Source organism: Anomaloglossus baeobatrachus, chromosome 1 (assembly GCF_048569485.1).
Source record: "Anomaloglossus baeobatrachus isolate aAnoBae1 chromosome 1, aAnoBae1.hap1, whole genome shotgun sequence".
Taxonomy (NCBI): Eukaryota; Metazoa; Chordata; class Amphibia; order Anura; family Aromobatidae; genus Anomaloglossus; species Anomaloglossus baeobatrachus.
The window spans coordinates 671891707-671917837 of NC_134353.1; the positions used below are offsets into that span (position 1 = coordinate 671891707).

Below are 26131 nucleotides of genomic sequence, written 5' to 3' on the forward strand. Positions count from 1 at the left end.
TGTCACTTTGACAGGTTATAACTCTGGAACACTTCAACGGATCCTGGCGATTCTGAGATTGTTTTTTCGTGACATATTGTACTTCATGTCAGTGGTAAATTTAGGCCGATATGTTTTGCGTTTATTTGTGAAAATTTCGGAAATTTAGCGAAAATTTTGAAAATTTTGCAATTTTCAAAATTTGAAATTTTATGCCCATAAATCTGAGAGATATGTCACACAAAAAAGTTACTAAATAACATTTCCCACATGTCTACTTTACACCAGCGCAATTTTTGAAAAAAAAAAAATTTCCGTTAGGAAGTTAGAAGGGTTCAAAGTTCATCACCAATTTCTCATTTTTCCAACAAAATTTACAAAAAAAAATTGTTTAGGTACCACATCACATTTGGAGTGATTTGAGAAACCTAGGCGACAGAAAATACCCAAAAGTGACCCAATTCTAAAATCTGCACCCCTCACTCTGCTCAAAACCACATCCAAGAAGTTTATTAACCCTTTAGGAGCTTCACAGCAACCAAAGCAATGTAGACGAAAAAATGAAAATTTTACTTTTTTAACACAAAAATGTTACTTTAGCCATAAAAATTAGTATTTTCACAAGGGTATCAGGAAAAATGCATCATAAAATGTATCGTGCATTTTCTCCTGAGTACGCAGATACCCCATATGTGGTGGTAATCAAATGTTTGGGCACACAGCAGGACTCGGAAGGCAAGGAGCGCCATTTGAATTTTTGAGTGCAAAATTAGCTGCACTCATTAGCGGACGCCATGTCGGGTTTGAAGACCCCCTGAGGTGCCTAAACAATGGAGCTCCCCCACAAATGACCCCATTTTGGAAACTAGAGCCCTCAAATATTTTTTCTAGATGTTTGATGTGCACTTTGAACCCCTGGGGGCTTCACAGAAGTTTATAACGTTGAGCCGTGAAAAGAAAAAAAATTTTTTTACCACAAAACTGTTGCTTCAACCAGGTAGCTTTTTTTATCACAAGGGTATCAGGAAAAAATGCACCATAAAATTTATGGTGCATTTTCTCCTGAGTACGCAGATACCCCATATGTGGTGGAAATCAAATGTTTGGGCGCACGGCAGGACTCGGAAGGCAAGGAGCGCCATTTCACAGCAAAATTGGTTGGAATTATTAGCGGACGCCATGTTTCATTTGGAGACCCCTCTGAAGTGCCTAAACAATGGAGCTCCCCCACAATTGACCCCATTTTGGAAACTAGACCCCTCATGGAATTTATCTAGCTGTTTAGTGAGCACTTTGAACCCCTGGAGGCTTCACAAACGTTTGTAATGTTCAGCCGTGAAAATATTTTATTCTTTTTTTTACCACAAAATTGTTTTTTCAAACAGGTAGCTTTTTTTCCACAAGGGTATCAGAAAAAAATGCACCATAAAATGTATTGTGCAATTTCTCCTGAGTACGACGATACCTCATATGTGGTGGAAATCAATTGTTTGGGCGTACGGCGGGGCTCAGAAGAGAAGGAGCGCCATTTCACAGTAAAATTGATTGGAATTATTAGCAGACGCCATGTTTCATTTGGAGACCCCCCTGAGGTGCCTAAACAATGGAGCTCCCCCACATGTGATCCCATTTTGGAAACTAGCCCCCCCCCATACAAAAAAAATTAGTTTGGCGAAATAAAAAATACAGACATCAGTAAAAAAAAAAAAAAAAAGAGCGCCTGCCACTAAGACCAGTGCCAAACGTGAGAGCAATGCACGAGTCTCGCATCGTATCATCCACTGCAGTCTGGAAGCGAGCAACTGCGCTGGATAATGCGATGCGAGAGGGCGGGGCGGCAGATGAGAAAGAGCGCAGCGGATGGAAGATGGGAAAGGGCGCAGCGGGTGGAGGAGCGGCAGAGGATGGGAAAGGGCGCAGCGGATGGATGATGGGAAATGGCGCAGCGGATGGAGGAGCGGCAGAGGATGGGGGGGTGAGATGGGGATACCTACCTTACAGGATGGATCTAGGCAGCAGAATCACAGCAGACAGAAGAGGCAGCAGATGAAGGAGGGTGAAAAGGATGGGAGAGAGCAGGCAGCAGATCAGGGAGGGGGGCAGAGTCTGATGGGAGGGGGGAGGCAGCACATGGAGTGGAGGCAGCACATGGAGGGAGGGGGGAGGCAGCACATGGGGGGGGAGGCAGCACATGGGGGGGAGGCAGCACATGGGGGGGAGGCAGCACATGGGGGGGAGGCAGCACATGGGGGGGAGGCAGCACATTGGGGGGGAGGCAGCACATGGAGGGAGGGGGGAGGCAGCACATGGGGGGGAAGCAGCACATGGGGGGGAGGCAGCACATGGGGGGGAGGCAGCACATGGGGGGGGAGGCAGCACATGGGGGGGAGGCAGCACATGGGGGGGAGGCAGCACATGGGGGGGGGAGGCAGCACATGGGGGGGAAGCAGCACATGGAGGGGGGGGGGAAGCAGCACATGGAGGGAGGGGGGAGGCAGCACATGGAGGGAGGGGGGAGGCAGCACATGGGGGGGAGGCAGAACATGGGGGGGGAGGCAGCACATGGGGGGAGGCAGCACATGGAGGGGGGGGAGGCAGCACATGGAGGGGGGGGAGGCAGCACATGGAGGGGGGGGAGGCAGCACATGGAGGGGGGGAAGGCAGCACATGGAGGGGGGGAAGGCAGCACATGGAGGGGGGGAAGGCAGCACATGGAGGGGGGGAAGGCAGCACATGGAGGGGGGGAAGGCAGCACATGGAGGGGGGGAAGGCAGCACATGGAGGGGGGGAGGGGAGGGGGGGAGGGGGAAGGCAGCACATGGAGGGGGGGGGGAGGCAGCACATGGAGGGGGGGGGAGGCAGCACATGGAGGGGGGGGGAGGCAGCACATGGAGGGGGGGAGGGGAGGCAGCACATGGAGGGGGGGAGGGGAGGCAGCACATGGAGGGGGGGAGGGGAGGCAGCACATGGAGGGGGGGAGGGGAGGCAGCACATGGAGGGGGGGAGGGGAGGCAGCACATGGAGGGGGGAGGGGAGGCAGCACATGGAGGGGGGAGGGGAGGCAGCACATGGAGGGGGGAGGGGAGGCAGCACATGGAGGGGGGAGGGGAGGCAGCACATGGAGGGGGGGAGGCAGCACATGGAGGGGGGGAGGCAGCACATGGAGGGGGGGAGCCGATTAGGTGCAGTGGCAGCCGATGGAGGCGGCGGCCGATCGGGTGCAGCGGCGGCTGAAAAAGGTGGGTGCGACTGAAAGGGGACGGTGGCGGCAGGGACAGCGGCGTGGCGACCAGGGACAGCGGCGTGGCGGGCAGCAGAGGTGGATCGGCGGGCAGGGACAGCGGCGGGAACAGCGGCGTGGCGGGCAGGGACAGCGGCGTGTAAAGCGGCGTGGCGGGCAGGGACAGCAGCGGTGGATCTCGGCGGGGAGCGGCGGTGGATCTCGGCGGGGAGCGGCGGTGGATCTCGGCGGGGAGCGGCGGTGGATCTCGGCGGGGAGCGGCGGTGGATCTCGGCGGGGAGCGGCGGGGGATCTCGGCGGGGAGCGGCGGGGGATCTCGGCGGGGGATCTCGGCGGGGAGCGGCGGGGGATCTCGGCGGGGAGCGGCGGGGGATCTCGGCGGGGAGCGGCGGGGGATCTCGGCGGGGAGCGGCGGGGGATCTCGGCGGGGAGCGGCGGGGGATCTCGGCGGGGAGCGGCGGGGGATCTCGGCGGGGAGCGGCGGGGGATCGGGTGCTATAACTTACCGATGGGCACCTGCAGCGACCGCTCTCATCAGCTTTCACGGACGGAGTGAAGCTGAGGGTAGCGGTGACGGCACAAGATCCACAGTGATTGGGAGAGATCGGTCACAAGGCCGGTCTCTCCAATCAGAGCTGGGGGCGGGTGAAACAAAGTTCACCCAGCTCCAGCCAGTCATCAGTGCTACAGCAGCACTGATTATGGCTGGATTGCAATGTGTTAGCCATTTTCAATGGCTGACACATTACAGTGACTGTAATTGGCTGAGCGGCGTTCGTCAGCCAATCACAGCCTCTGTAGGTTCGGGGAGGAGGCACCACCCCTCCTGAGGTCAGGCAGAGGTCCCCTCCTTCCCGAATCCACCGTTTAGGTAAACAAATTTCACTCCCCGGGGCTCCGGGACCGCGATTTCGCCAGGACGTACTGAGTACGTCATGGGTCGTTTAGCACCATGTGACCATGACGTACTCAGTACGTCCAAGGTCGTTAAGGGGTTAAAGTGAAAATTATTTTTGTCAGTTCCAAGTTGTGAAGTTGTGACCATTGTGGGTTTTTCTAATTTTAACAGAAGAGACATACTCATATGTATATATGTACATATCTGTGAGTATGTATGTACGGTGGGTGGAATAAGTAATGAACCAGCTGATATATTTTCACTAAGTGGCAGGATATCTATGGTTTGATTTCTTTGCCTGTGTGGTAGGCCTGCAGTTGTGCCATACTCCTTCCATGTTTAGATGATAGATTGAACAGTGGTCCTTAAAATGTTCAGACCTGGAGCTACTTTTTAGAACCTAACCCCGCTTTACCCTCTTCCACAACTTTATCTCTGACCTGTCTGGTGTGTTCCTTGGTTTTCATGATGCTATTTGACCCCTAATATTCTTAAACAAACCACTGAGGCCTTCATAGAACAGCAGTACTTATACTGAGAAAAAAATTACACATAGGTGGACTCAATTTACCAATTAAGTGACTTCTGGAGACAATTGGTCACATAAGATTTCATTTTAGGATAATCAGACTAGAGAAACTGAATATAAATGTTGGTATATCACATAAAATAGCAATATACTACATTTAAGTTTGTATGTGTAACGTGAAAAAATGTGGAAAAGTTCATGGGCTATGAATACTTCTTCAAGGTATTGTATATATAACATATATGTATGGATATAGATTTGATTATCATATGTATTTGCCACTTTTATAGTTTTTCCAGTGGCAGCTCTAGAAAGGCACATATGCAGTAAAAATGAGAACCACGGCTTCTCCCAAGATCAGTAGGAGGCACCATTACTTTAGGGGAGATGTGTCTCTGATAGTGACGCCGCCTCTACTACGTTGTTGTTTTGGTAGCAATAAAAGAATTGTCTCAAGTTTGGATGTTATCCCCTATCTGTTTGATGTGATAGGGGATAATTTCCTGATTGCTTGGTGCCTGACAGCTGGATTCCCCACCGATCTTGAGAACCAGTGCTCTGAAGAGCCTCGTGTGAATAGAGTTGTGGTTAATCATGCACACATCCACTCTATTTAACCTTAATGGGACTTCTGGAGAGGGCCAAGTGCTGTACTCAGTTGGTCTTCGGCACTCCCATAAGAATGAATGGAGTAGGTGTGCATGATTGACCACTGCTCCACTTATTTGTGGCCCTTCAGTGCACTTGTTCTCAGGATCTGTGGGGATCTCAGTAATCGGACCTCCAATGTTTCGTAAGTCACCCCCTATCTGATGGATAGGGAATAACTTCCAAACTTGATAACCCCTTTAATTAATAATTTTTAGATGCATTAGTTATGGCTTTTATTAGAAGTAAAAATGCAATGTCTTTTTTTTTTGTGCCTAGAGAAATCTTCTGTGTCACGTTGGGTAAATCAGATTTGCATATTAGAGTACAAATTCATATAATTAGCAATTTTCAAATTTGTGTTACATATATTAATATCTTTATATATAACCCACAGTACCTATGAGAATGAGTTCAATTAGTAGTGGAAAACCTGTTATGTCCAAACTCTCCCTAATAATAATTTTCCTAATATCCTTTTATTATCTGCCCTGAGCCTGTAATCCTGTTGTGATGCAGTAAGGTTACTTCAGATATAGGGACTGGGACTGGAACTGGACGACCTGAGCAGCGCACATCACTGGTGGGTTGGGGCTGCCTCTCAGTGACTGACAGCAGTCTGGGCATGTATGCTCAGATCAAACCTCACTCTCCTCTCTGACTCCATCCTTTCGACGATTTGAAGTGCCGTCTGTGACGCCGCTGGACTAGTCAGGTCTAAATTCCAAAATACTAGAGTCTGGCTCACTGGTCAAGTAGGTGCACCGAGAAAAAACAGCATATAGTAGATTAGAGCTCGGGCACACAAAATGAAAGTCTGAGACAAAATGATGCTGGTGAAACAATCCGCTTATTTTTTATTTTGGTGCAAAGGTCAAAAATAGATGCAATTTTTTCTAACGTTTCGGCCCCTGTCTATAGGCCTTCGTCAGAGCAATCTACAATGAAATAATACAGAAAGAAAAAGAAGACGTTCATAAAAAAATTAACGCAATATTGTACATCTGCAATGCGTAAAATAAATATGAACAGTTTACATGATATGCACCGAAAAATACAACTGGGTATCAGAAACACGTCATGACATGGAGAACAAACATATACCATATAAGACATGTACAAATTTTCTTGATTACACATTGTATCTCAACAAGAGAGACAGACCTCATAAAGGTAAAATTAGAAACGTACCTATATGGTCAAAAGAATAGAAATATAAGGTTCCCACACAGAGGATATCCAAATATAATCAATGAAATGCCTAAAAAATAGACACAAATTCCATTATAATGACAATCCGGCATCTACTGTAAAGAGAAACTCATTACTAGACATATTTCTCTGCATAATATAGCGGCGACGGAAAGAACAGAGAAGAAGCAACAGTTGTACAGGAGCAGTGTCAGAGGATTATGCCAGAAAGTAAAGGAGAGAAAGAAAATAAATGTAAAAAATGACAAAAAGGAGAGAGGAGGAAAGGAACAATAAAAGAAAAAAGAAAAAAGAAAAAAAGAAGAGAAGAAAAAAGGAAGAGAAAGAAGAAGGTATAAGGAGAGTGAATAGGGAAATGGAAAAAATTGCTTTGAAAGAAATGCTCTAAAAAAGATCAAGGTGTATCAGGATAAAACTACCTTTGCTGTTGATCAAATGTTGGTATGTCAGAAATCGGAAATAAGAACTCCTGCTTCAGAGGTAAGTATAGGTAATATGATACCCACTAGTCTGTGCTGTGATACAAGAAAGGGCAAAAGCGGTTGCGTTATAGGATCTCGTCCTAAAAATAATCAATATGCATGTGAAAAAAAGTACATACCCACAGGGTATCTTCTACTACGAGATCAAAAACCGCCTCCAGATACATGGGTGACACGATGTGCTAAAGCCTACCAGTATGAACACACGTCAATGAATATATATCTGCAAAAATGACCAGCCTTAAGATGTTGTAAAAAGCCACAAACCGTAAAAGTGTAAGTTGAAATGGATCTACATAAGTCTGCTTATGGTACTGTAATCCGAGGAACCGAATTAACAAGAGAGGCTTGGTATAGCTGATGAATGTACTATAAAAAATGTGTCAACAAAGCAATAGGTATAAAAATATAAACTGTATAGATCCCATGATCAAAGAAAATAAGACCCAAGTATTCGAAGGTAATACATACCGCATAGAAAATGTGCTAATTGCACACAGGTACCTACAGGAGTAGTCACCTGGAAGAATATAATGCTACCAAGTATCACACTGTCAAGCCTGTAAAACGTATAGAGGGAAATATGTCACAGACCAGCAGTATAGGAAAAAAGACACAAAAACACTTCTACACACCTGATCAGTTGTTGTAAGATAAAGATGAAAAGTGTAAATGGGGCCCGTCATATGCCTGAAAGTAAGGAGTAAGTAAAAGATAGGAATCAACCAGCATGACTAGGAAGGTAGTAAGAAGCCATAGGCGTAACTGTACCTGAGGAACGAGAAATTCTCAAGAGTATAGGCTGTGGTCGCTGTCTCCCAGTGAATCCCTGTGGTGCAACAAGTAGTGGGCTGCCCGCCTTTTTATACAAATCATACCAGCTGTGAACACGAATTAGTGACGTCAGGGTTAGTCGTGGTGCCTGCTGCCCATGCGCGGAGGAACCAAAGGGGCTCATCGGCGCATGCGCCAGCCGCATCCACGGACAACCCATCAGTGCGACAAGAACGTGACGATAGCGGTGGGGTGGGACATCCGGTTTGTGAGGCGGGATATCCGATCTGTGAACCGCATAGTGGAACGCTCCATCGCCCATGCGCAGAAGGGCCCCTAGGCCGATCAGCGCATGCGCAAGTGGCGGTTACCCGAAACATGAAGTAAAGGAGAAACGGGCCAGGCGCACGCGCAGACTGGCCGTGGTATAGGACATGACCGCGCATGAGCGGGCTCACTTCTCCCCAGTGTATGAAGCCTGGCGTTCCGTGCAATCAATATGACATCCGTGGTGTGTGATCATGCACCCGTCACTGCGCCTGAAATAAAGAAAATACTAGAATTAATGACTGAAGGATGGTAAAATGACCAGATCAACACCAGTAAAGGGCATGAAGAGAAATAATAAGATTAGAAGAAAACAAAAGAGAAAAAAAGGGAAAAAAAGGAACAGACGTGAAAAAAACATAGAGCAAAGAAAAAGAATAATATAAGATGAAATAAGAAGACATGAAATAAATGAGAATAGAAATGTGACATAAATAAATTAAGAATTGAAAAGTATATGATAAAAAAATATATAAAGGGAAAGGAAAAAAAATAAATAATAGATGAAAAATAAAGAAATATGAAAACAAGAAAAAAAGATAGTAGAATAACTAACAAAAGTAGAGAATGGTAATAATGGAAATGAATTGGAAAAACATAGAAATCAAAGATAATATAAAAGACAATCAAAAAGAATAAAGAAAAGAAAAGGAAAAGAATAGAGAAAGAAAAAAATAAATAAATAAATAAATAAGGAAGAAAGAAAACGGACAAGAAGAGATAATCAGACATTAGTATCATATAGGGCAAATACCCCGTTCGAACAATATTCACTCTAGACAAAGACCTCGTATTCACGATTAAGCCCCGATGGTTCCAATGTTTGTAAGGTGTATATCCAAAATGCCTCCCGTTCTTTCAATTTCTGTATCCTGTTGCCACCTCTCCTAGGTTGTACCACATGTTCAAGAACTTGGTATCTCAGTTGTGCTATTGTGTGACCCATCTGATGGAAATGTGCTGGAATTGGTAAGAGTGTCTGCTTACACCTAATGGTTGATTTATGTTTACTAATGCGGTCCCGGATATGCTGGGTGGTCTCCCCAACATATCCGAGACCGCACGGACACTTAATTAGATACACAACATATGATGAATCACATGTAAAAAAACCCCTAATGTGAAAGATCCTGCCCGTACGGGGGTGAGAAAAATTATATTTTTATACCTATTGCTTTGTTGACACATTTTTTATAGTACATTCATCAGCTATACCAAGCCTCTCTTGTTAATTCGGTTCCTCGGATTACAGTACCATAAGCAGACTTATGTAGATCCATTTCAACTTACACTTTTACGGTTTGTGGCTTTTTACAACATCTTAAGGCTGGTCATTTTTGCAGATATATATTCATTGACGTGTGTTCATACTGGTAGGCTTTAGCACATCGTGTCACCCATGTATCTGGAGGCGGTTTTTGATCTCGTAGTAGAAGATACCCTGTGGGTATGTACTTTTTTTCACATGCATATTGATTATTTTTAGGACGAGATCCTATAACGCAACCGCTTTTGCCCTTTCTTGTATCACAGCACAGACTAGTGGGTATCATATTACCTATACTTACCTCTGAAGCAGGAGTTCTTATTTCCGATTTCTGACATACCAACATTTGATCAACAGCAAAGGTAGTTTTATCCTGATACACCTTGATCTTTTTTAGAGCATTTCTTTCAAAGCAATTTTTTCCATTTCCCTATTCACTCTCCTTATACCTTCTTCTTTCTCTTCCTTTTTTCTTCTCTTCTTTTTTTCTTTTTTCTTTTTTCTTTTTTCTTTTATTGTTCCTTTCCTCCTCTCTCCTTTTTGTCATTTTTTACATTTATTTTCTTTCTCTCCTTTACTTTCTGGCATAATCCTCTGACACTGCTCCTGTACAACTGTTGCTTCTTCTCTGTTCTTTCCGTCGCCGCTATATTATGCAGAGAAATATGTCTAGTAATGAGTTTCTCTTTACAGTAGATGCCGGATTGTCATTATAATGGAATTTGTGTCTATTTTTTACAAACATTGGAACCATCGGGGCTTAATCGTGAATACGAGGTCTTTGTCTAGAGTGAATATTGTTCGAACGGGGTATTTGCCCTATATGATACTAATGTCTGATTATCTCTTCTTGTCCGTTTTCTTTCTTCCTTATTTATTTATTTATTTTTTTTTTTCTTTCTCTATTCTTTTCCTTTTCTTTTCTTTATTCTTTTTGATTGTCTTTTATATTATCTTTGATTTCTATGTTTTTCCAATTCATTTCCATTATTACCATTCTCTACTTTTGTTAGTTATTCTACTATCTTTTTTTCTTGTTTTCATATTTCTTTATTTTTCATCTATTATTTATTTTTTTTCCTTTCCCTTTATATATTTTTTTATCATATACTTTTCAATTCTTAATTTATTTATGTCACATTTCTATTCTCATTTATTTCATGTCTTCTTATTTCATCTTATATTATTCTTTTTCTTTGCTCTATGTTTTTTTCACGTCTGTTCCTTTTTTTCCCTTTTTTTCTCTTTTGTTTTCTTCTAATCTTATTATTTCTCTTCATGCCCTTTACTGGTGTTGATCTGGTCATTTTACCATCCTTCAGTCATTAATTCTAGTATTTTCTTTATTTCAGGCGCAGTGACGGGTGCATGATCACACACCACGGATGTCATATTGATTGCACGGAACGCCAGGCTTCATACACTGGGGAGAAGTGAGCCCGCTCATGCGCGGTCATGTCCTATACCACGGCCAGTCTGCGCGTGCGCCTGGCCCGTTTCTCCTTTACTTCATGTTTCGGGTAACCGCCACTTGCGCATGCGCTGATCGGCCTAGGGGCCCTTCTGCGCATGGGCGATGGAGCGTTCCACTATGCGGTTCACAGATCGGATATCCCGCCTCACAAACCGGATGTCCCACCCCACCGCTATCGTCACGTTCTTGTCGCACTGATGGGTTGTCCGTGGATGCGGCTGGCGCATGCGCCGATGAGCCCCTTTGGTTCCTCCGCGCATGGGCAGCAGGCACCACGACTAACCCTGACGTCACTAATTCGTGTTCACAGCTGGTATGATTTGTATAAAAAGGCGGGCAGCCCACTACTTGTTGCACCACAGGGATTCACTGGGAGACAGCGACCACAGCCTATACTCTTGAGAATTTCTCGTTCCTCAGGTACAGTTACGCCTATGGCTTCTTACTACCTTCCTAGTCATGCTGGTTGATTCCTATCTTTTACTTACTCCTTACTTTCAGGCATATGACGGGCCCCATTTACACTTTTCATCTTTATCTTACAACAACTGATCAGGTGTGTAGAAGTGTTTTTGTGTCTTTTTTCCTATACTGCTGGTCTGTGACATATTTCCCTCTATACGTTTTACAGGCTTGACAGTGTGATACTTGGTAGCATTATATTCTTCCAGGTGACTACTCCTGTAGGTACCTGTGTGCAATTAGCACATTTTCTATGCGGTATGTATTACCTTCGAATACTTGGGTCTTATTTTCTTTGATCATGGGATCTATACAGTTTATATTTTTATACCTATTGCTTTGTTGACACATTTTTTATAGTACATTCATCAGCTATACCAAGCCTCTCTTGTTAATTCGGTTCCTCGGATTACAGTACCATAAGCAGACTTATGTAGATCCATTTCAACTTACACTTTTACGGTTTGTGGCTTTTTACAACATCTTAAGGCTGGTCATTTTTGCAGATATATATTCATTGACGTGTGTTCATACTGGTAGGCTTTAGCACATCGTGTCACCCATGTATCTGGAGGCGGTTTTTGATCTCGTAGTAGAAGATACCCTGTGGGTATGTACTTTTTTTCACATGCATATTGATTATTTTTAGGACGAGATCCTATAACGCAACCGCTTTTGCCCTTTCTTGTATCACAGCACAGACTAGTGGGTATCATATTACCTATACTTACCTCTGAAGCAGGAGTTCTTATTTCCGATTTCTGACATACCAACATTTGATCAACAGCAAAGGTAGTTTTATCCTGATACACCTTGATCTTTTTTAGAGCATTTCTTTCAAAGCAATTTTTTCCATTTCCCTATTCACTCTCCTTATACCTTCTTCTTTCTCTTCCTTTTTTCTTCTCTTCTTTTTTTCTTTTTTCTTTTTTCTTTTTTCTTTTATTGTTCCTTTCCTCCTCTCTCCTTTTTGTCATTTTTTACATTTATTTTCTTTCTCTCCTTTACTTTCTGGCATAATCCTCTGACACTGCTCCTGTACAACTGTTGCTTCTTCTCTGTTCTTTCCGTCACCGCTATATTATGCAGAGAAATATGTCTAGTAATGAGTTTCTCTTTACAGTAGATGCCGGATTGTCATTATAATGGAATTTGTGTCTATTTTTTAGGCATTTCATTGATTATATTTGGATATCCTCTGTGTGGGAACCTTATATTTCTATTCTTTTGACCATATAGGTACGTTTCTAATTTTACCTTTATGAGGTCTGTCTCTCTTGTTGAGATACAATGTGTAATCAAGAAAATTTGTACATGTCTTATATGGTATATGTTTGTTCTCCATGTCATGACGTGTTTCTGATACCCAGTTGTATTTTTCGGTGCATATCATGTAAACTGTTCATATTTATTTTACGTATTGCAGATGTACAATATTGCGTTAATTTTTTTATGAACGTCTTCTTTTTCTTTCTGTATTATTTCATTGTAGATTGCTCTGACGAAGGCCTATAGACAGGGGCCGAAACGTTAGAAAAAATTGCATCTATTTTTGACCTTTGCACCAAAATAAAAAATAAGCGGATTGTTTCACCAGCATCATTTTGTCTCAGACTTTCATTTTGTGTGCCCGAGCTCTAATCTACTATGGACTAGTCAGGTCGACACAGGGTACTGCACGCTCTTTATCTCTAGTGCAGGACTCAACCCCCATGGTTCTGGGTCCCCATCTTGCAGTACTGCCTCCACCCGCATCTACAAATCCTAGTGACACCTCGCACCACACCTTGTCAGGCACACCAGTGGGCTGCTAAGCTGGAATAGGGCCACCCACCTAGGGGTCAGGCAGGGAGGTGGGAGGTGACAAGTGAGTTGGCTCCAGTGGAGCAAAGAGAGAAGAGTTGAGTGGTAGCTCTCCAGCTGTGAGGAGCTCGAGGAAGCTGGGAGTTGGAGGTCCCAGGGGAAAAGCAGACTAGGTCACAAACGGTGGCCTGGACCCGGAGGAGTCGGAGACCCGGTCGTGGGAGATTGGGACTGGGTGCTTGGCTAGTCCTGGAGGATAGCCAGCAGTCGCAATTCAATAGCCATCAATAGCCAGGCTGGGACCGAAGGCACGTCGGGGTACATGGACCCTAGTTCGGGGAGAAGCTTCAAGCATCCCGGCAATGAACCTGCGGAGGACAGGGCCTATATGGACTGTTCCCACGAAGCTCAGAGATCGGGGGCACTAGCACAACGAGGGGGATAGGGCTTTCCAAGAAAAGCAGCCCACTGAAATCCCAAGCGTGAGCTCCTGAAAGCAAGCTCCTCTGCTACCCATAGTAGGGAGCGGGGCCCAGAAAGCTCCAAGCTGACGGGCCACCTAGACACTCTAAAAATACTGTGCCTGGAAGCAGGTCTCAGACCACCAGGCAGTGCTGCAGGGTTCCTGATTATCCCCTGCAACCAGTAAGTCTGCGCTCCCCCTGCTTCCCAATCCACCATCCAGAGTCCCGAGGCCTTCCGCTACCAATGGAGGGTAACGTCATCTGACTGCCCCACTCTATCACCCTGGGTACTCACAACGGCAGTGGCGGTACTCCCTATTACCGCACACTACGGGTGGTGTCACAAACTACCTAACTCCCCTGTAAATAGCCCCTCATCACGTTTCAGCGTGACCCTGAGCCCCCGGGTCCGGAGACCCTCGAGCCGTCCGGATACAAGTGGTTTGACTGCTTCTGGGGCGGGACACCACCGTGGGACACCGTCCCTTCAGCTGACATGCGCTGTGATATTATGCTTATTAAAAAAGTATATCACAGGACTTGTCAGCTGAAGGGATGGCACTCCAAAGCTTCAGTCAGTCTAAACCAAGCATGACCAATGTCAGATCAGGCTTCATCATCCTCTGCCTCGATCGTACTGAAGCTTTGAAGCGCCATGCCTTCTGCTGTGAAACCTTGTAATATACTTTCTTAAAACAAGCACCACATCAGCTTTTCAGCTAAAGAGCTGACACTTCAAATCATCAGCAGGATAGAGGCAGAGAGGAGAGTGAGCTCTGATTTGAGCATGCATGCTCAGACTGCTGTCACTCACTGAAAGGTAGCCCCCCACCAGTAATGTGCACTGTTAGGGTATGTGCGCACTAAGCGTTTTTTTCACGCTGCGTTTTTATGTGCGTTTTTGTCTTAAAAAACGCACCCGCAGCAAAAAAAAACGCGGCAAAAACGCATGTGTTTTTACCGCGTTTAGGTGCATTTTTTGCTGCGTTTTTGCTCACTGCGTTTTTAATCAGTGAACAATGCCATTAAAGATTGTTGATGAAAAAAAAAAAAAGGTGTGATGTCATTTCCTTTTTCAATATGTTCTTCATTGTATGCAGGAGAGCAGACAGCTGCAGAACTAGTGTATGCAGGAGAGCAGACAGCAGCTGCAGAACTACAGGGCTCAGCATCTTCCATCCAGGACTTTATGCAGGAGTTTTTTGCCCAAAAAAAAAATGACATGGGCTTCGCTATATTTTTGTATGCTAGCCAGGTACAGCAGGCAGGTACGGGCTGCCCCCAAACCCCAGCTGCCTATTTGTACCCGTCTGGCAATCAAAAATATAGGGAAGCCCCTTTTTTATTTAATTTTTTTTTTATTTCATGAATTTCAAGAAATAATTAAAAAAAATGACGTTGGCTTCGCCCAATTTTTGAGTCCAGCCAGGTACAGCTAGGCAGCTGTGGATTGGAATCCACAGTGCAGGGCACCCATGCTTTCTGGGCACCCCCGCTGCGAATTGCCGTCCGCAGCCACCCCAGAAAATGGCGCTTTCATAGAAGCGCCATCTTCTGGCGCTGTATCCAACTCTTCCAGCTGCCCTGATGTCGGGTGGCTCGCTGGGTAATAATGGGTTTAGGGCTAGCTGTATATTGTCAGCTGGCCCTAAGCCTGAAATTCATGATGTCACGCCAATATTAGACATGGCCACCATGAATTTCTAGTAAAGATAAAAAAAAACACAACACACAGAAAAATATTTTTATTATAAATAAAACACAACACAATTAGTGACTCCATCTTTATTGAAATAAAGAACCCCCCTCCGCAGTAATCCTTGGTCAAGGGTCCCGTGCCGTCCAATCCGGATCCAATATCATCTGATTGGTTTGCTGGAAGGCAAAGCGATCAGATGATGTGTCAGGTTCAAGGACGTGAATCACATCACACATCGGCTGATTGTATAAAAGCCGATTATACAATCAGCTGATGCATCAGTAGAAAAAAAAAATACTGAGTCACGTCCGTGCTGATTACCGGCAGCTCCTGGAGCGATCGGATGAGAGTCTGATCCTGTCCCATCGCTGCAGGAGCTGCCGGTAATCAGCTGATGAAGTCTCCTGATGGCAGGATCAGCTGATAAGTTAAGCCGGCCGGGCGCTAGCTAAAAAGCCGGCGTCACCGCAAGAATTACGATCAGCTGATGCGTCAGGTGACTGCAGGCATCGTACGTGCCCGGGGAGTCTGCACACAGCCGGAGCGGCGGTACCGGGAGAGATGCTGGGAGCGGACATGGCACCGGGACCCTGCAGACAGGTGAGTATGACATTTTGTTTTCTACTGTTCACTTTTGTTTTCGCCGCTGCCTCCACCTCCCGCCCAGAAATGGTGCCGCACGGGAGCTAACATGGCATCGGGAGGGTTGTGGAGGCAGCGGTGGCGGTACCGGGAGGATTCACGCTTCTGTGTTTACCAACAGAAAGAATCCTCTTCCTGTACACGTCACTTTAGTACCCACCCTTTGCGTTTATAGCTGCGTTTTTAGTCATAGAAACGCAGCTATATGCGTTTTTCATTGCGTTTTTAAACATTTCATTGAAAACGCAGAAATAATTGACATGCTGCGCTTTTGTGGTCACCACAAAAATGCAGCTACAAAAAAACGCTGTGTGCGGACAGCAAAAATGAAAACTCATAGACATTGCTGGGGAAGCAATGTCACTGCGTTTTCAGCGCAAAAACGCGGTAAAAAACGCCGCTAAATACACAGCAAAAACACCTAGTGCGCACAAGGCCTTAAGTGTGTCCCTAGATCGGAAGTAACCTTGCTGCATCACAACAGAGTAATAAAACAGTCACACAGACAAGCTTACAGAAGCAGGGCAGGTAGTAAAAGTATAGTAGAAAATTGTTTATTAGGTCATATGAGAAGGGGTTAAATTAGTTGTGGAAAAATCTCTTTAAATGATGTCTTTTTGATCAGAATTCTATCATACCTGAGTTAAAGTGCTGAGTGAACCAGTAAAGCAGACAATGACCAATCCAAGGACAAACAGCTCTCTCCTCCTACCCAAAATGTCTGGGTATTCATCCATGATTGCTGTGATAACAGCTTCAAGGCCTCCAAACTAATCATGGTAGATATAGAAAGGGTGTTACTTTTCAAACTGGAATGGTATTATAAGCAAGTTTTCCTTGAGATTAATGGAAGATAGATGTACAACTGAGTGAAATTATTCTAGCATGTATTGATATGTCATCAATACTAGATTAGTGGAGTTGCGACATCTTGCACGCCTGCGATCACTGGTTCCCGGTACTTGCGGCAGCCAGATATAATTTGTGGAACTGCACAGCTATGTCAAAAGTATGGTGGCTGCAACCTTCAACTGCACATCCGCCATTATTCAAATAATTAGGCGTAGATTGGCACTATCCCGCTGCAGCCTCTATGCAGTTGATAGAGCTGTGCTTTTTCATTCCACATCTAAGCACATCCTGCTGACTCCAGTACCGGGAATAGCTGATCAGTGGAAGAGCTGTTGCAACCCCTCCGATCTGGTATCGATATTATTACATGGATTAAATACCACTGATCTGGTATGATCAATACTAAAGTATTGGACAACCATATTTTCTAAGTTAAATACTCTTAGCCAAATCTGTGCTTGCAAAGTTTTACACCAAGAATATCTGTGTGCTGTGAGTATAAATATGTTTTGATCATTTTATAATTTATGTATGGAAGGAATAGGAAGAATATGATTGTGATGATATACGTGTTGACTTACTGTACTATCCAAACCAAGAGTGATCATCATCAGAAAAAATATAATAGCAAAGAAAGTTGAGCCGACCATGTTAGCAATTGCTTCTGGATATGTTATAAATAGAAGGCTAGGTCCTATTGAGAAAATATACAAAATATTAAAAAGCATATTAAACCAAGTTTTCATTGCACAATTGTTAAACACAACATTGTGCAGTAACTCATGATAAATAAAGACTAGAGATTAGCCACCCCCTAGTGTTCTAGTTCGGTTCGGTTCGTCGAATGGAGGACAAGTTCGTCGAACGTTCGACGAATGTTCGACAAACCTATTCGAACTCCATTGAAAACAATGGGAGGCAAACACATAAAAACACATTATACATGTACACATACAGTTAATAAACATTGCCATAACACTTACAGGTCCCCGCGACGCATCCTGCACTCTGTCTCCCGCCGCTTTTCCTTCCGATAATTGCTGCGTCCTCCCAGTAACCAGCACTGATGATAGGACCTTCCGTGACGTCAAAATAGCCATGTGACCAGTCACGAGTTTATTATCTCATTGGCTACAGACTGGTCACATGGCTAGACGTCATGCTAGGTCCTGTCAGTGCATCTCTCTGGTACACGGTGCTCATTCCAGCATCTCCGTGTACCGGCGAGATGCTCTGGCACATGGTTGGCTTCCCAGTTCCAGCATGTGGCCACTCTTTACAGAGTCAGCCCACATGCAAGGACTGGCTGCCACAGCCGGTGAATTGCGACACCGGGAATCACGTGATCGGAGCACCGTTGCTATAGTAACCCGCCTGTCAGCGGTGACGTCACCGCTTACAGCCCGCAGCCTCTGCTCACTCACTGAGTCATTAGACTGCACGGAGCAGCAGTACCTTCCTCCCATGTAGTGCTGTCTGATGTAGCAGAGCTGCATTGGTTGAAGGAGAAAGAAGACAGAAGACCAGGATTGTGGAGGGCTGACAGGAAGTAATAAACATGGCGTTTCTAATGTGTCTGTGTATTTATTTCTAGTAAAGTATTTTTTCTCTGTGTGATGTCTTTTTTTTAACCCTTTATTGGAGATTCTTAATGGCCGGGTCAAACTTGGCTGACATTAAGAATCTCTGGATTAATACTAACTGATAAAACAAAGCTAGTATTAACCCATTATTAGTCAGCAAGCCACCCGGCTGCTGAAGAGTTGGATACAGAGCCAGATGATGGCGCTTCTATGAAATTTTTGCTGAGCCTTGTCGTTCTGCAGCTGCTGTCTGCTCTCCTGCATACACTAGTGAATGGAGCATGCTGAGCCTTGTAGTTCTGCTCCCCCTGCCTCTCCCTCCAGCATACAGTCCTGGATGGAGGATGCTGAGCCTTGTAGTTCTGCAGCTGCTGTCTGCTCTCCTCCATACAGACAGACAGCAGCTGCAAAACTACAAGGCTCAGCATACTCCATCCAGTAATGTATGCAGGAGTTTTTTGCCCCCCCAAAAAAATTACGTGGGCTTCGCCATGTTTTTGTATGCTAGCCAGGTACAGCAGGCAGCTACGGGCTGCCCCCAACCCCCTGCTGCCTATTTGTAGCCGGCTGGGAACCAAAAATATAGGGAAGCCCTTTTTCTTTTTAATTATTTCATGCATTTCATGAAATAATTAAAAAGTAAAATGACGTGTGCTTCACCCAATTTTTGTGTCCAGCCAGGTACAACTAGGCAGCTGGGGATTTGAATCCACAGCGCAGGGTGCCCAAGCTTTCTGGGCACCCCTGCTGCGAATTGCAGTCCGCAGCCGCCCCATAAAATGGCGCTTTCATAGATGCGCCATCTTCTGGCGCTGTATCCAACTCTTCCAGCTGCCCTGGTGATGGGTGGCTCGCTGGGTAATAATGGGGTTAGGGCTAGCTGTATATTATCAACTGGCCCTAAGCCTGAAATTCATGGTAACACGCCAATATTAGACATGGCCACCATGAATTTCTAGTACAGATAAAAAAAAAACACAACACACAGAAAAATATTATTAGAAATAAAACACAACACAATTAGTGACTCCATCTTTATTGCAAAGAACCCCCTCCGCAGTAATCCTGGGTCAAGGGTCCCGCGCCGTCCAATCCGGATCCAATATCATCTGATCAGTTTGCTGGAAGGCAAAGCAATCAGATGATGTGTCAAGTTCAAGGGCCTGAATCACATGACACAGCAGCTGATTGTATAAACGACTTTTATACAATCAGCTGATGCATCAGTGCAAAAAAAACAAAACTACACACTTCTGTGCAGACTCCTGTCTGACAGCAGCAGCTCATAGTTTAGCCGGCCAGGCGGTAACAAGCCGGCCTCACCGCTCGACTAATAGTGTCAGCTGATTCCGTCAGGTGACCACATCAGCTGATCATCGCCAGGTCTGAGAGAGAGAAAAGAGAGAAAAAAGAGAGAGAGAAAAGAGAGAGAAAAGAGAAGAGAGAGAGGGAGAGAGAAAAGAGAGAGAAGCGAGAGGGAGAGAAAAGAGAAAGAGAAGAGAGAGAAGAGGAGAGAAGAGAGAGAGGAGAGAGGAGAGGGAGAGAGAAGAGAGAGAGAAAGAGAGAGAAAAAGAGAGAGAACAGGATAGAGAGAGAACAAGAGAGAGAGAGAGAGAAGAGAGAGAAGAGAGAGACGAGAAGAGAGAGAAGAGAGAGGAGAGAGAGAAGAGAGAGAACAAGAGAGATAAAGAACAAGAGAGAGAGAGAACAAGAGAGAGAGAACAAGAGAGAGAGAACGAGAGAGAGAACGAGAGAGAGAGAAGAGAGAGAACAAGAGAGAGAGAAAGAGAGAGAAGAGAGAGAAAGAGAGAGAGAAAGAGAGAGAACGAGAGGGAGAGAACAAGAGAGAGAGAGAACAAGAGAGAGAACAATAGAGAGAAGAGAGAGGAGAGAGGAGAGAGAGAAGAGAGAGAGAGAGGAGAGAGAAAGAGAGGAGAGAGAGAAAGAGAGAAAAAGAGAGAGAGAACAAGAGAGAACAAGAGAGAGAGAGAGAAAAAGAGAGAGAAAAAGAGAGCGAAAAAGAGAGAAAAAGAGAGAGAAGAGAGAAAGAGAGAGAGAAAGAGAGGGAGAGAGAGAAAGAGAGGGAGAGAACAAGAGGGAGAAAACAAGAGAGAGAGAACAAGAGAGAGAGAACAAGAAAGAGAGAACAGGAGAGAGAGAGAGAGGAGAGGAGAGAGAGAGAACAAGAGAGAGAGAGAACAAGAGAGAGAGAAGAGAGAGAAGACAGAGAGAGAAGAGAGAGGAGAGAGAGAAAGAGAGAGAGAACAAGAGAGAGAGAACAAGAGAAAGAGAGAACAACAGAGAAGAGAAAGAGAGAACAAGACAGAGAGAACAAGAGTGAGAGAACAAGAGAGAGAGGAGAGAGAGAGAAAGAGAGAGAGAGAACAAGAGAGAGAGAGAACAAGAAAGAGAGAGAAAGAGAGAGAAGAGAGAAGAGAGAGAGGAGAGAGCAATGCAGCCTCATTCCATGAACTGCTCCGATTTTAGAGGTGATGTCCGGCTCCTCCCCTCAGTGCATAATTAATTTAAATTAAATTAAATTATAATTATAAATAAATAATAATTATAATTTAAAATTAAAAATAAATTACATTTTTTATCGGGTCGGCCGGGACTTGAACTCATGCTTCTTAGGCAGTAGCTCTAACCATTGAGCCACTGGCTCTAATGGGAAACATAGGAAGATTTGGTTATCTTGACGTCTGCATTGCAGAGTGAAGTCTCTGGTGACAGCACGGCTCACTTCAGGTGCTGCGTGGAGAGGACACAAAGCGCTCGTGTTCTACGGGGCTCCCTGCATCTTCATGTAGCAGAGCTGACAGTGTCGTGTGGATTACTTCGGACCTGGATTGTTGTTTGGGGATTAATAAAGAGGTAAATGAGGTTTTTTTTGTCTTTTATTGCAAATAAAGGATTTTTCGCTGTGTGTGTTTCTTTACTTTCACTTACAGGTTAATCATGGAAGGTGTCTCGGGGAGACGCTTGTCATGATTAACCCCGTTATTACCTCGATTGTCACCGCACCAGGGCAATTCAGGATGAGCTGGGTAGAGTCCCGGGACTGCCGCATCTAATGGATACGGCAATTCCGGGTGGCTGCTGGGTGATATTGTTAGGGTGTTGGGCTCCCCGTAACGTGGCGCTCCCCATCCTGACATACCAGCCTCCAGCCATGTGGCTTTATCCTGGCTGGTATCAAAATTGGGGGGGACCGCATTTTTTTTTATTATTTATTTTACTGCACGATATAGACCCGCCCGCCGGCGGTTGTGATTGGTTGCAGTGAGACAGCTGTCATTCATCGTGGGGGCGTGTCTGACTGCAACCAATCATGGGCGCCGGTGGGCGGGGAAGGCACCGAATACCTGATTGAATAATGAAGCGGCAGCCATTTTCAAAAGAGGAAAAGCCGCCGGAGATTTGTGCAGCGAGGCGCCCGTGATCAGTGAGTAGGAAAGAGAGAGGGATTGTGCTGGGGACGCAGGACGTATGCAGATACGCAACGTGCGCACGTACTTACTGTGAAAAGCCATGCTTTTGGTGATCGAACCGTTCTCGAACGTAACTCGAACTGCCGAACTTTAAGCAAATCATTCGAGTTCGTCGAACGACTCGAACACCCCCCAAAATCACTCGAACATGAAATTGGTGAACCGTTCGACTCGAACATTGCTCAACTCTAATAAAGACCCCACCTTTGAGTATTATTGACTATATGAGCAGATCTATTGAATGTTCAAACTCCCCGGGCTCGCCGAATTTCCTCTCAAAAATTAATTTGCAGTATATAAATTGGTGTGAATTGCATAATCAAAAAGCCTCTAATTTCTTGGAAAACATGTATAGAACACTGTGAATTCCCCTTGGAGTCAATTGGACACATTTTCAGCTCTGTAATGGAAACACAGGGGGAGGGGGGGAGATGCATGCATTGCTATTGTTCATAGATAGCTGGTGCAAAGAAAAGAACCTGTGGGAATTTCACATGGTCAGGTGCAACAATACTCCCTTTGCACTTAGCTCAGTGAAGAAGCAATAGCTTTTTTATAAGCAGTCCAAAACTTATCCCTGTAATAGGGAGAAAAAACAAGTGTACGGTACTGTTTTGAATGTGAGTAAGTGATGGTCTGTTACCCAGGAGTAAAATAAATTATCATTTTTGGTATCCAAAACTGGTTTGCTATTTACAAAATCATTATCCCCGGGCCAGATGGCATTCATCCACGGATATTGAGGGAATTGAGCTCAGTAATTGACAAACCACTGTATTTAATCTTCTTAGGCTCTCTTGTAACAGGGTTAGTACCTCAGGATTAGAGAAAAGCTGATGTGGCACCAATATTTAAGAAAGGTAAGAGGGTGGATACAGGTAACTACCGTCTGGAAAGTCTGACATCAGTGGTGTGCAAGGTTTTTGAGGGCATTTTAAGAGATGACATATAAAAACATATTGCAGAAAATAATATAATAACAGAGAGACCGCATGGATTCATGAAAGATAAGTCGTGTGTAACCAACATGTTGGGGGTTCTATGAGGAGGTAAGTGCAAATCTGGATATTGATAATGCAGCTGATGTGATTTATTTGGACTTTGCAAAGGCATTTGATATTGTGCCACATAACAATCTTGTAATGAAGCTCCAGAAGCAAGGACAAGGGGAAAGTATAAGCAGATGGGTAAGGAATTGGCTAAAAGTGATGATATATAAATACATGTGTGGTTAATATAAAGGACTGGCATATGACTTATTCCTTCCAAAGACAATAATAAACAGGGGGCATTTCCTGCGAGTGGAAGAAAAGAGATTCCGATAGCTAAATAGGAAAGGGTTCTTTAAAGTTAGGGGCACTTTGCACACTACAACATCGCAGGTGCGATGTCGGTGGGGTCAAATCGAAAGTGACGCACATTCGGCGTCGCTGTCGACAACATAGTGTGTAAACCTTTTTTGATACGATTAACGAGCACAAAAGCGTCGTAATCGTATCATTGGAGTAGCGTTGGACATTCCCATGATTTGGGAAAGACCGATGTTACGATGTTGTTCCTCGTTCCTGCGGCAGCACACATCGCTGGGTGTGAAGCCGCAGGAGCGAGGAACATCTCCTACCTGTGTCCCGGCCGGCTATGCAGAAGGAAGGAGGTGGGCGGGATGTTTACGTCCCGCTCATCTCCGCCCCTCCGCTTCTATTGGCTGTCTGCCGTGTGACGTCGCTATGACGCCGAACCACCCGCCCCCTTAGGAAGGAGGCGGTTCGCCGGCCAGAGCGACGTCGCAGGGCAGGTGAGTGCATGTGAAGCTGCCGTAGCGATGATGTTCGCTACGGCAGCTATCACCATGATATCGCAGCTGCGATGGGGGCGGGGACTATCGCGTTCGGCATCGCACACAACATTGTTGGTTTTAAATGATTTAATGACAAAATATATAATTGGTGGAGGAAGGTTGAACTAGATGGACCTAGGTCTTTTTTCAACCTAAGTAACTATGTACGGTAACTATGTAACTATTAGGCAGTTACAAAGCCTTTTTATCAAGTCACCCCAAAATGGTCTTCTTATTTCTGAAGAAGTTCTGGCTAGTTATCATCAAGTCTGTTAAAAATAAATTCTATTTTCAAAGCTGTTTCTCAAGGGTACAAAAACATTTCTTAGCAATAATAGTACAGTCAAGCACTAAGGCCAGGGCCACACTGGGACTAATGCGATCCCCTCGCATGACACTCGGCTCACGCTGGCAGTACAGCAGAGCCGAGTGTCATGCTAGTGTCCCTGCAACTGAGGTACGACTGTGCGAGCGGACCTCAGCTGCGGGGGGGTGGGCCGGCTCTGAGGAGGGGAGGGATTTATCTCCCTCTCTCTTCCTTTGCCGGCTATTGCCATTCTCGCCCTGCACTCGCGGTACCGCGAGTGCAGTGCAATTTTTCACAACCCCATACACTTGAATGGGTGCGAGAGAAAGAGTCTCGCATTACAATCACAGCATGCTGCGATTGTTTTCTCGGTACGATTAGGGCTGAGAAAATATTCGCTCATGGGTGCTGACACACAGGCTAATATTGGTCCGAGTGGAATGCGATGTTTTATCGCACTCCACTCGCACCGTTTTTCTCGCCGTGTGTCTTAGACCTAAGAAACACAGTGTGCAGCCAGAAGGAGTGTGGATGTGCAGTGACTGCAGCTGGAGCAGCACAGTATTGAGTTAAGATGGTGCAGGCAAAGAAATGCTTTGCAGTTTAGGGCTAGTGCACCGCCCTGCGGGCTCGGCTGCGACCGCCGAGCCGCTCGGATCCGTGCTCGTACTGCGGGTGGTGGCTCAAACCTCTCACGGACCCGGGGGTCACGTCGCTCTGCACAGGAGTTGGCGCTACATGCAGGGATTTGAGTGTTTGGTTTGGGATGATAGTTTGTGACACCACCCACGGGTTGTGGTGATTATGGACACCACCGCTGCGGTGAAGGTATGGGGCTCCCGGGAGCGATGTAATGGCACAGCTAGGTGTTGACCCCTCCGTGGGCAGTGGGTGTTGGTCCCGGGGCCCGGTAGGCGAGGGACGGGGTGCAGGGTGAAGTGTTGCGGTGCAGTGCGGTGCGGTGCCTGATGGCACTGGTGTACTCACTCTGACACAAGACACTGGAGTCTCTGGTAAACCAAACGGAGTGATGAACGGGGCTGCAGCTTCTTCCAGACTAAGCTGTTGATTTCTGCCTTTCTCCTGCTCCTCTGTGTGTAAAATGTTTTGACTCCTATGCCTCGACACCGGTAGTCCGCTCCCCGACTTGTGTATGCCGGAGGAGCCCGTTTGCCCGCAGACGCTGGCTCTTTGGGTCTCTATGCCTTGGCGGTGGCTTTAACCTGTATGGTTGGGCTGTTGTCTTCTAAAGGGACTTGTGTGGGGTAGGTCCTTAAGTCCAGCCCGCAATCAGTTGATTCGACTCGGCCCTGTCGGTTCAGGTCTTTGTACGGGATCTGAGTACCCTGCCTGCTGCTCCAGTATCCAGTTGGCTCCCCGGTTCGATTCCGGCAGGCCACTACCCTGTCCCGATCCCTTACGGTTCCACTGGTCGTATTCCCGGTCTCCTGCAGGCGGCCACCACCGTCTGCCTCCTTGCCAATGATGACTGGGCTCCGACCCAGCCACCGGGTAGTCTCTTATCAGGGCATGGATACAGGACTGCCCGTGACCTTGACTTCTCTCGACTTGCACTTGAACTAGTGGGTGTCAGACTAACTGTTTTCCCGCCTCCAGGCCTGTGAACTCCTCAGTGGGTGTAGCCAACCACCTGGCTCCGCCCCCCCTGGTGTGGACAACAAACCTGGAGGGTGGTGACAAGGTTTTTAGGTTGACTGGTGTTACCTAATCGGGAGGGGATGTGGTGTTGTGTGTGACTACCTGGGAAGACCTGGATAGTCCAGGGCGTCACACTAGCAATAGCAGCCCTGGTAGTAGCAGTAGAATCAAGCACTGTGAATCACAGGGTTCAACCAGGTGATTTGTGGCTGTGTAGTGGCTTTGGCACCAGCAGCATGGTAAAGAGTTAAGGAAGTTGTCCAGTACTAAAACTGATTTTGTTTTCTCCTAAATCCTGCTAATATGTGCCTCTCCACACATCTATTATGCTATTTTTACAATATTACCTTTTATCATGCTCTAGCAGCACATCCTCATTGCTGGCTCCAGTTTTGATGGGGTTAATCTCTTTCCTGACTTTCTGTGTTCAATTACTACAACTTCCATGATCCTTTGCGTGGGCTGTATCTAACACGCCCACTCAGAACTCCATCCAATTCC

At 45.7% G+C, this 26131-nt stretch overlaps 1 protein-coding gene across 1 annotated transcript in view; it reads right to left on the bottom strand.

Annotated features, from left to right (window-relative positions):
• LOC142248375 (sodium-dependent serotonin transporter-like) overlaps window positions 1–26131 on the bottom strand; it is a 183063-nt gene that overhangs the window by 24581 nt on the left and 132351 nt on the right. The window contains exons 8-9 of the mRNA XM_075320045.1: window positions 17335–17447; window positions 16540–16671 (exon numbers count right to left, since the gene is read on the bottom strand). Coding sequence (XP_075176160.1) covers window positions 16540–16671; window positions 17335–17447 — 245 coding nt within the window. The remainder of the gene's footprint in view (window positions 1–16539; window positions 16672–17334; window positions 17448–26131) is intronic.